The sequence below is a fragment of the Betta splendens genome, chromosome 21 (genome assembly GCF_900634795.4).
Source record: "Betta splendens chromosome 21, fBetSpl5.4, whole genome shotgun sequence".
Classification (NCBI taxonomy): Eukaryota; Metazoa; Chordata; class Actinopteri; order Anabantiformes; family Osphronemidae; genus Betta; species Betta splendens.
Window position 1 is genome coordinate 1,618,054 of NC_040899.1, and position 11,148 is coordinate 1,629,201.

The 11,148-nt window shown below is 41.3% G+C and overlaps 2 protein-coding genes across 2 annotated transcripts; both read left to right on the forward strand.

Moving 5' to 3' along the window:
- Positions 1-575: 575 nt before the first annotated feature.
- Positions 576-2,676, forward strand: fundc1 (FUN14 domain containing 1). The gene is made up of 5 exons (XM_029135751.3): positions 576-721; positions 1,152-1,305; positions 1,474-1,549; positions 1,658-1,786; positions 1,920-2,676. Exons 1-5 carry the CDS (start codon positions 652-654, stop codon positions 1,995-1,997), a joined length of 507 nt encoding a protein of 168 aa, XP_028991584.1. The 5' UTR covers positions 576-651; the 3' UTR covers positions 1,998-2,676.
- Positions 2,677-3,015: 339 nt separating this feature from the next.
- On the forward strand, positions 3,016-11,128 carry efhc2 (EF-hand domain (C-terminal) containing 2). Its single transcript, XM_029135744.3, has 15 exons — positions 3,016-3,173; positions 3,662-3,850; positions 4,097-4,247; positions 4,332-4,555; positions 4,846-5,097; positions 5,848-5,952; positions 6,269-6,407; positions 7,046-7,211; positions 7,298-7,440; positions 7,787-7,983; positions 8,194-8,327; positions 8,399-8,593; positions 9,494-9,586; positions 9,785-9,884; positions 10,870-11,128. Exons 1-15 carry the CDS (start codon positions 3,132-3,134, stop codon positions 10,975-10,977), a joined length of 2,238 nt encoding a protein of 745 aa, XP_028991577.1. The 5' UTR covers positions 3,016-3,131; the 3' UTR covers positions 10,978-11,128.
- The last annotated feature ends 20 nt before the right edge of the window (positions 11,129-11,148 follow it).

Sequence of the window (11,148 nt, forward strand, 5' to 3'; positions counted from 1 at the left end):
AGAGTGATGATAAAGTGAGACAATATAACACTTTATTAATCCCACACCTGACATTTTCCAAAGCTGCTCAAATGAGAGAATAAAGATAGATCTAATCTAAGGAAGAGCAAGAAACATCACACAATCATCATAAATATATCGCACTGGGAATTGAAAGTAAAATCCATTCTCAAAATGAACATGTAAGAAAATCATTTGTTAAGAGAAAATGTAATTTAAAATGAACAAGAGACAGATTTGCGAAAATAAAAGCACATTTTTGTTGGACTATGACCTGAACTTAGGCTGTACATGAACATGGATACACGCATATAATCTGACGATCCTGATAATTAGCTGACAAATAGATTTTAACAGCAATTGTAAAATAAAAGTGTATTCATTTTAAGTACATATTAACGTACTTGACATTTAAGTTAAGCAGGTAACACAGTAGTCTGTAGTAGTAGTGGGAATATGCAGAACCTTTATACATAATATTTAGTGTCTCAGTTATAACCTTTCAACGTTTATAAAACCTTAAAAGTCTTATTCTGATAATGGTGATGATGCTATTATTAATATTATTATTAATATTCTTTCTGTTTCTTTTACTTAGCGTTAACCTGCACATGACAAGTAAACCAATCTGAATCTACTTTGACAGTCATTATGCAAATGACGCCGGACGTGCAGGCAGCGGAGGACAAACCGGAGCCCAAAATGGCGAACCGTGATAAGGGTGAGCGGGCCTCCAACCTATTTACTTCTCTGTTTTGGTGTAACGGAAAATCTGTGAGCACGTCTCACACCCAGGATGTGTTGGCGCCATCGAGCAGGCGTCTCCGCAAACCTCTATCTGCTAAAAGCTGCTCAGACGTAGCTTATAACCCGATGGTCAACTTTTCAACTGTAGCTTAGCATTAGCTTAACTTGACTCGTTCACCAATAACTTTAACGTTACATTGCTAACAACTAATTAATCTTTAGACACACCTCTCGCGTTAAAACACGCGTGGCGTGTGAATCAGAAAGACTTTGTTGCTAACTTAACCATTCTGGACTTTAAAGCTTTTGGCTAATTGTGTTGCTACATACTAAGTTACAGATTAGCCCGTTACAGTAGTATTGTCTTTGTGAAGGGCGTGTTGTGTGTTTGTGTCAACACACAGATCTGGAGGAGGAGATTTATGACAAGGTCGTAGACCTGACAGAATATGCTAAACGTCAGCGATGGTGGAACCGCCTCTTCGGAAAGAACTCGGGCCCCGTGGCAGAGAAGTACTCTGTAGCCACACAGATAGCCTTGGGTGGCGTGAGTGGGTGGTAAGCATTCTGATGCCTCCCCTCCATGTTTTATTTGGATACAGTACAATTAATTTAGTACTGAATATTAAATTGAAGACCACTGACCCTGTGCCTCTGCATTGCACTGATTTGCCTGTTTCTGGTGCGTCTCACTTGCACCTTAACCTCGTGACTTGTTCACTTTAGGTGTGCAGGATATCTCTTCCAGAAGGTGGGAAAGGTTGCTGCTACAGCTGTAGGGGGAGGTCTTCTACTGTTGCAGGTATCCTTGCATCACTGGGCGTAAAATACATGATTTAGGTTTAGCAGAACCTAAAAATATATTTGTTCATGTTTTTTTCTGTTTTCTATTTGGTGCATGTTTTCCCAGATAGCTAACAATAGTGGCTATATCCAAGTGGACTGGAAAAGAGTAGAGAAGGATGTCAACAAAGCAAAGAAGCAGTTAAAGAAAAGCACCAATCAAGCAGGCCCAGAACTAAACACATTTGTTGAGAAGGTGAGGTTTGTGTCATGACTTTCACTCAAAAGACATTCAGGACCTTATGAGTGTCATCATATTTCACATACTGGTAGTTTTGTGTTTATGAGAAATACTACTTTACGAGCTAACAGATTTTCTGACTTTTTAGTCCACAGAGTTTGTGAAGAAAAATATTGTTGTCACAAGTGGTTTCATCGGAGGATTCCTGCTCGGTCTGGCATCTTAGTTTCTGCCAAATGACAAAGCCTGCATTTCTGATGTCATAAACAACCATAAGAAGTAATACTAAAACAAATAAATGCTGAGTGATTTATACAGTAAGGGTTTGACAGGAAGGAGTCCACTTAAGACTAGCTGTTACAGTATATACATGTTTGAAGATAAACTGCACATACTGTTGTCTAATTTGGTACTGTATCTTCATGCAAGGAGCATGGAGGAGAGCACTCCTGATATGAATGTAGGATTAGACTGCAGGCCCTTTTTTTAAAAGCTCCACATTCTGGGTAAATTAATTATCCATATTATACCGAATCATTTAAGAAAACATGAATCTCACAATGTTGTTCTTTATTTATTTTGGTCAGAGATTGTGCCACAAAGAAATATAATATTCTGATATTACAGAAGAATTTACATGGCAGGTGGGGGCTATAGCATCCTATCAGTAATGATGTTGAGTGTATTTAAATTTCAGAAACCATAATCTGTTGTTGCTTTCAGATGTAAAATTTGAATGTTAAGTATTGATAGACATGGTATTGTTATGCCTTTTTAGATGTGTCATACTTGATTTGGTCAGCTTTCCTGATATATTTAATCTATCTATTTTTTTGTTTAGCACTAGGTGGAAACTGTGGTTTGTAAAGTAAGTTTGAAAATGAAATAAATAAATAAATCACTTATTTTATGACTATGCTGTGTTAATTATGAATGAATGAACGTGTTGACTACAACACAGCACTACAGTGACACACAATATGTACCTACACAATGTACTCATTCATTGCAGTGTTATTACAATACCAATATCATTACTACCAATGTTCTCTCATATTCTACACTCTCTGAACTTTTAATATGTGCACAATGTCTTTGGATTTGAATCTACTCTGCCTTATTTATTTATTTTTTTTGTACAGTTAATACTGTTTATTCTGTTGTTGTCCAATGTTTATTGCTGCTGCAAACAAAAGAATTTCTCCATCGTGGGATTAATAAAGTGTTATCTTGTATCCTCTAAGATAATTGGTGTGGTTGCCAGGCAACGTCCCTAGTCACCGCTTCCATAGCAACCTACAACACAGTTTAAACTACTACAGACTACAGCAGCTCTGAGTTTCTTTTAGCAATAACCGTTATGGCTTTACCGTTTCTACCGGGAAATTCTCCCAATAAATACGTAAGATTTTACATTTTGTTCGTTTTACGTAAAGTCTTAGACTTTAGCTCAGGTTGTTTCGGACACTCAAGTTACATTTCAGCTAGATGATAGCAGCTAGCTTACTGAAGCTAATGCTAAACTAGAAACGCCAACAGATCAGCGTTTAGATTTAATTATTAAAGATTAAACATGGATGCGTGTACGTTTAGCTGTATTAAAACGTTAATTGACAACACGTTGAAGTTAAAGTAACCGGGACAGTCCAATAATGAAAAATAATTTAATGTTTTGATCTTCCTACGTGGATGTTGCAGGCGCAGTAGCTAAGCCAGCTAAGGTGGTAGCACAGCTACGACAGTAAAACTAAATAATTTCAGGAGGTTTTCTAAAAGGAAAGAAAGACGATTACTGAGTTCATCAGCTACGTGTAAATGACGTCAGTTAGTGTATGTAAGGAAAACCCATATTGCAGAAGGCGTTACATATGATTTCATGCTGCGCTACAGCTGGACAAGGAGAAATTCCACAAATCCCAGCATTTTGACGTGTCTAATGGAGTTCGCATGCTGGTGGGACCAGAGAAGCCGGGGATCGGAGGAGAGCCTTTAGTTGGCCAGAAGATGAAACCACAGTACTCCGTGTATCCCAAAGGACAGGGCAGGGGCGTGCCGTCATGGGTCGCCTTTGACAAGCAGGTGACGGACTTAATGGTCCACTTCTGTCTGGGTACTGTAGTATCGTGTAACCCACACGGTTCATTTAGTGTACCATGTTCATTATTACTTTTGATATCGCTTGCAGTGGTTTATGCTAGTAATCTATGATTGAACATTTCATTAGCACATTACAAACCAAGATAACAGATTAGATCCGATTAATTCACACTCTGTGACCAAAGGTCTTTTGGTTAATTTTCTTCAAAAATGTCTGTGATTCTCCAGGCTTTGTGTTTTGAAGCATACTTTCAGGAAGCTGTGGCTGAAGCACAGCATGAGACCCACAGAATCCGCAAGTGTAACATTTACTTCTACCTGGAAGATGATACCATACAGGTGGTGGAGCCAGGGTACAAGAACAGCGGCATCCCTCAAGGTGAGATAGGATGTTTGGGATCTATTCATAGTAAGCATTTTAATACATGTTCACTGATCATTGTTGTGCTCTTCTTTTGTGAAGGAACATTTATTCATCGCCATCGCATCCCACTGCCTCTACCTAATGATGGCCAGTTTTACAACATTTTCCATTTCAACCTCAACCAACAGATGGTGTTGTACTCCCGTACATTCACTGTGACCAACTGTGATCCTTTTACAAGAAACTTCCTCACTAAACTTGGCATACGCCTAAATGACCCAATTCCTGTACCTGATGACCCCTACAGCAATCTCAGAGAGGAGGTAGGCTTGCCAGTGAGACAACGGTTTGGAGTTAAAAGGACCTTTAATCCTATACTGTACACATGAATATTCTCACAGATATAGCAAAGAAAAACTTCCATTCATAGTAATCCTTAGTGAATGATGTTTTGTTGCGTTTATGTATTTGTTTTTATTTTGTATTCATATTATCAGCTAGTAGCCGTTCATGTCACAGTTCTGATGCCCAGTTAAATTTATTGATACTTAAATGTAAATATAACAATGATCAAACAAATTTATGGGACTTGATAATTTGATTCCTCATCTAGATTGAGAAGAGTATGAAGCCACTCCGGCCATACGAGAGGCACGACACACTGAAGCAGTTCCTGGAGCAAGACCGCAATGTCCTGTGCTTCTACTGCTTCTGGGACGACACAGAGAGCACGTACGGCGACCTGCGGGAGCTCGTACTGCACTACTTCCTGGCTGATGACACCATAGAGATCCGGGAGGTTGTTTCCCCTAATTCTGGGAGAGATACTGTCCCCAAATTTCTGCGACGTAGCAAACTGCCCAAGGTGAGACACCACTCTAAGATGTGCAGAAAGTGTCTCGGAGGTGCAACTGTGAGAGAGGAAATATGAGCAATGTTTGTAAGCAAATAGGATCCTATAGGTTAATAAAACTGCTGAATACTTTCTAATTTAGAACAGTCAGCTAGGAAGTCAGATTGTTTAATGAATTCTTCATGGTGGTGACAAACACTTAGAGAACATCATGTAGCAGAATGTGTTTTACTGCTTGTCGTTCATAGTCTTGCATTCAGTTTTGATCGTCAGTAGTTTTCCACGTGTCGTTTTACTGTCAACGTTTTTTCCAAAGCCAAATAATTTTATGTATTCTCTTTCTGGTTGGATGGATTCTTGTCATTTCTCTCCCACCATCCCTCCCCTCACCCAGAACTCATTGAGTCTGACAGGACTGCTGTCGAATCCAGTTTGCCCCGGGCGATTTGGCTTTCTCCTCCAGTTACCGACTAGGGTCTAATTCATCTTGAAAGACAGCCAGGCCTCAATCATGGCTGTGTGTGTGAATGTTTTCAGTTCAGCAATCTGGTTTGTTCTGAAGCCTTCATTAAATGTCAGTCTGAAAGGTCGACCAGAATTCACCATCCAATGGGAAGTCACTACACCCACAATCACTTCTTTTCTGTGGATTCTGGTCAGGTTTTGGTCTCTCTTGCTCTGACTCAAGGAAAAGTCATCTGTGTTTGCATGCAGAATGCGTCTCCCTTGTGTAAATATCTTGTTTTCTGTGTTTGTGTGCAGCATTCAACTAGAATGAAGCAGCCTGGGGAGATAACAGACCGCACAGTGCTCAATGTGTTTGCTTCTCCAAGTAAAGGAAAATGCTTCATTCTTGACAGCCTCAAAGTACGTCCAGTCTCAACTCATGCTACCAGTGAACTGACACGACAGCTACTGAATTTATGTGTTATGTGTTAGTTTTGAGATCAAACCTAAAGTTACCTCTATAGGCAGGTGTTTATAGACTGAGCCCCTAAGTTAAAGTATAAGAAGAAGATAAACGGATGAGGTGGAACACTGACCCTGAGCTTGTATCAGTGCTGGATTTCTAATGCTCTTCTGGCTGAGGAAGAGTGGATACATTTGGATGGTGTAAAACATATTAGATCTTAGGTCCTCTACTCATTTAAGTTCCCTTCACAAGTCTCTGTTTTTTTTGCAGACCGGAGCTGTTCATGAGGACTTTTATAAGGACGATGATCTGACTGTAGGCGGGGAGGTGAATGTGTGGGGCAGAAGAGTGATCCTCACCGACTGTGATGATTTCACCAAAGAATATTACCGCTCCAAATACGGCATAGGTAACGATTTTGTGTGGCTCATGTCTCTTATTCCAGTGTTGCTGAACCCTGATTCATTCTGGACAGTGTTAAGGACTTCCTCTGCAGCCCTGTTCTTCTGCATTTCATTTATCTAACACTAGGGGGCAGTAAAAGCAAATGCCAGCATAGCTATTACCTGCAAAATTGATTGTTGAGACCAGAAGCACAGTGGTCTTTGTTGTCTTCTAGTTTTCTAGACATTCTTGACTCATGGATAAAAGAACAAACAGGGCTCAGCTGTCAGGCTGTCTGCCTGACATAAGATACTTGGACCCTGTACTCCTGGTATTTTTCCATGCCTCCTCAGTTATTCAAGCTGCACGGTAGCAGGAGAAAGCAAAACCGAGCCAGGATGCACCTAGCACCCTGTGCAGGGTTTGAGGCTTGCAGCATTAGTCACAGTAGCAGACCAGGTTGAGCCCCTAGTGACAGGTCACAGTGATGGAGGCTCCCACTGGACTCTGAGGGGTCAGAAGTCGGCTCAGGGTTACAGTCAGATGCTGGCTGTAGTGCTGCTGTGTGGATGGATTACCTTCTGCCTCTGATCATTTCAGCCCTCTTCCTGGGTTTCATTCTTCTTTTAAGTGTTTTAGTTTTCTTTTCCCATTTCCTCTCAGAGGACTTCACCCCGGTTCAGTACAAAGATCCAGAAGTCACTGAGCCCCCGAGGCTTTTGCCCCCCTACAATGGCTTTGGATCAGAAGAGGACTCTCTAAGCTCCTGCCATGGCCTGCTACCCAAGCCCCCGCAGAAGGATTTTCAGAAATTTATGGAGAAAGACAGGTTGGATGAGCTGTAGTCACAGTCACAGTCAGATTATACTGTATTTGTTTCTCTGTGTTCTACACACAGTGCATGTGTCCCTATAGATGCGGCCTAAACAGTAATGTACTAAATTTTCGCGCCAAGTTGCTGAGCACCAATCAGGTGGACAGTGAGAGGCTGTTCATCATCTCCTTTTACCTCAGCGATGACTCCATCAGCGTGTATGAACGACCACAAAGGAACTCAGGTAAACAGCTCTGTCTGGACAAGTAGGACATGAGATACAAATCTGTTACCCTTATGGTAAGCATTAGGTCGCTCAGATTCAGTTCCCAGAATCTTCTGAAAATGATTAGCTCATAGTCATATTTTTTTAAGGAAGGAGACGTTCCCATTAATGTAAATCAGTATTTTAAGTGCAATGAAACTCCAAGGAATGGGGTCAGGAACTTATCAGCATTGCTCCAACTGCGTGTAATGTAATGTAACTTTGCCGAAGTGATATAAAACCTGAGATCAGAATAAATGCTGCTCTTCCTTTGTGGATCAAGTTATTTTGTATGTTTGTCTTTCCCTCTCACATGGTTCACCAGGTGTGATCGGTGGTAAGTTTCTGGTGCGTGGTCGTGTGAAGAAACCGGGACAGGAGTTGTTCAAGAGGGAACTGTCAGAGTACTTTACAGCTCAGGATCTGTATGTGGGAGCTGCCCTGAGCCTCAACAATAAGGATTTCCAGCTTGTGGATGCTGATGAATACACCCTCAAGTACATGGAACAACACGCTGAGGAGGTGGGAGAAAAAAAGGTTGTTTTCTACAGGTCATGCATGATTTTGTATCAAAGCCTCACCGAAGCACAGTCTGTTTTGGGTTTAGCATGGTTTACCAGTTTACATCCGAGTCTTGCTTTGAAGCAGCCATTCTTTCTGTTTGTGCAATAAACATGCATAAATGTACAAACATAAATGTAAGTAAAGAATTTTTGTTTTTCACTGTCCAAGTTTCCCAAATCCAACGTGGGCATGATTCTCAGCAAACTCCGTTCCATTCCTGAGGAGAAGCAGACTGAGATCAGGAAGTTTCTGAATATCAGTGACCCCAACAACACCGGCTTCATCCCCTACGACTCACTCAGGTAAATGAGTAATACAGTACAAGTACACCCAATAGTCACAAGGTTGGTTACAAGGTCTGGATCTACTGCAGGGCCCTGCTGGTGGGCCTGGACTTTGGTCTGTCAGAGCATGAGGTTCTGGCCCTGGGCCGACAATTCTCAGTGCGGGAGGAGCCTGAGGCAGACGTGAGCCTGGTGCTGGCTGTGGTCCAGGACCTTCTCAGGAAGAAACCGTTTGAAGAGTTTCCTGAGCTGAGCAGAGCCTTTAGTTATCGTGACCGACACAGGTAGGCGACACCCATGCCACACACACACATAAGCATGTGTACGCATCTACACACGCACGCACGCACGAACTCACACACACACACACACACACACACACACACACACACACACACACACACACACACAAACACACACACACACACACACGAGCGTCACAACAAGACATCAATCGTGCAGCCAGCGGCCCCATATCTTCTAGCAGCGATTAGTTCCAGCAGCGTGAGACTGGAGCATTGAAACCAGATGGAATCCTGAGACCAGTGTGGGATGTAGCCACACACACACAAACACACACTTCTTCTTCTTTCTCTTTTTGAATAGAAAAAACGTTTGATGCATGTATATGAGAGTCAAACATGCAACCACACATGTGGGAAATGTGCAGCAGAGCCACAAGGTCAAGCTTGGCTTGTGTGTTTTTATGGCTGTGTTGACACTCTTAGTTAATTAGTTCATCAGCGTCCTCGTAATGAAGATGGCATGAGGAGAATGGGCCTCTGGACTGTCATGCATTACTGAGAAAACAAATGTGTTCATAGGGGACAAGCTCCCTCTGACTCACACACACATTGTCTCCATACAAACTCAGTTTAGGACGTATTTCTATGACTCATAAACTGATATAGGTGCAGTAGTTAATGGTATAGATTCCAGAGCCACGTGTCAGCACCAACTAATGAGGAGGTTCTGTTTAATGGTTCTTATGAAGTTATAATATGTGGAGCTTATTCTAAACTTGAGGAGCCTGTTAGGTTTTATGGGCTTCATTCAAATGGCCTCTTTAAGTACTTTAGGTACGTGGACTGTGTAGTCAGCCTCATTTTTATAGTCTTCGTTTCTTGCAGTTTTTTTCATAGTTTTTCATAGTTACATTTGTCCCTGTTTTTCTGGTTGTCCAGAACCGGACGTCTCTCCATCAAAGACACAAGAACCATTTGTAAGTCTTTCCACGTTCCACTACCTGAGAACCTGCTTGGAGATCTGTTCAGCAGGTAAACTCCCACTAATGCCACATAAGTTCAAGCTCTCACCCTATTCTTTGGAAACTCCTTGGTAGGAAAGAAAAATGTGTGAACCAGCATATGATTGAATACCTGAAAATATAAACATTGAGAAAAGTGCAGATTCCTATAAATCAAGCAGGAGCTGTTGTCAGACAGATCCAAACAGTGTGTACCTGTGTGCTGTAGGTTTGCAGAAGGGGAAGAGATTGACTACCATGCCTTCCTGGCTGGCATTAACTGGCTAGAGAACCCTGCACCTCCAGTTCTGCCCGAGGACTCCTTAAAGGTAAACCATGACCTCCAGGAACATACACCATCAAACAGAACAGAGCTGAGAGGAACTCAGAAGCAGAGGGAGGGAGTTCACAGTATGTGCTTAGAATTTTAAAAAGTCCATTTACATTTTACCACTGTCTGTGATGACTCAGTGAAGGAGTGAGCCAATGGGGGAATAATCAAGTGAGTGAAAAGGAATAGTCAAATGTAAAAGAGGGGCCGGACAGAGACTAACAGGACACACGGCTGCCTGTATTATTATTATTATTATTATTATTATTATTATTATTATTATTATTATTATTATTATTATTATTATTATTATTATTATTATTATTATTATTATTATTATTATTATATTACACACTGTGCCAAACCTAAGCAGAAATAGGAGCCCATGCATGAACAGTGACACAGGCCACTGTACAAGTGTGTGTTTCCTTTTTCATGGTTTCCAGCTGCTCTTTGCAGGTTCAGGTTCTGAACCCACACTTGTCTCTTCTCTGTCTAATTGCTCTGCTCTCCTTCAGAGGTTTCAAGTTAAAATCCACAAGATTTTGGCTGGTCAGATCAGGTCTTCTTCAGTGCCTTTTTGCTCTTTATTCATTGGTTGTTTTGTTTTGCCAATTTTCTTTTTACCTTTCCTCTGTTGTTTTTTTCTTCGGGTTCATTATATTTAATAGTCTTGGATGTTGTTCAAAAAGGCAAAATTACATCTGGCCCTTAAAAGAGGTTCTTTTGTTTTCTGTGCATGAGGCTTTATTAGTTTAATGGACAACACTGAAAAGATAAGATGTGTTCCAAGCTGTTAAAAGCACATAAAAGCAAACCAGGAATTATTAAACGAGGCATTATTATGGAACAAACAATAACAACGTACAAATATTAAGCAACTAGTAGAATCAAAGTGGAGCCGAAAATAATCAACGCACAACACAAGAGCATTTGATGTTAGTCGAGTTGTGTGGTCACCCGTGTGTTTGTGTCACCTCCAGTTTGATGTGAACGCTCGATTTGAAGCTGGTGAAGTTGCAGCAAAACACATCAACTACTCAGCTCTGCTGGACGGCGTATTCAACATTAACCCAACAACAGCAACGTAGACGCCCAGACGGAGGTGAAGCCACCGGGCTGCAGAAGCAGACCACTGTGCGTCCACTGTGTGGGATGAGTGCTCAGAATGATACTGCACGCATAGATTTAATACAATAATTGTTCTTTGACAATGCTGGTCAACACAAGCCAGTGGTCCAGGCGAACGCTGTGAGAGCACA

Coding starts and splice junctions, on each gene's coding strand:
- fundc1 (XM_029135751.3), top strand. CDS start 652: ATGCAAATGACGCCGGACGTGCAGGCAGCGGAGGACAAACCGGAGCCC. Junction 722..1,151: donor AATGGCGAACCGTGATAAGG/GTGAGCGGGCCT, acceptor GTCAACACACAG/ATCTGGAGGAGGAGATTTAT. Junction 1,787..1,919: donor TAAACACATTTGTTGAGAAG/GTGAGGTTTGTG, acceptor CTGACTTTTTAG/TCCACAGAGTTTGTGAAGAA.
- efhc2 (XM_029135744.3), top strand. CDS start 3,132: ATGGCTTTACCGTTTCTACCGGGAAATTCTCCCAATAAATAC. Junction 5,953..6,268: donor TCATTCTTGACAGCCTCAAA/GTACGTCCAGTC, acceptor TTTTTTTTGCAG/ACCGGAGCTGTTCATGAGGA. Junction 8,594..9,493: donor AGTTATCGTGACCGACACAG/GTAGGCGACACC, acceptor CTGGTTGTCCAG/AACCGGACGTCTCTCCATCA.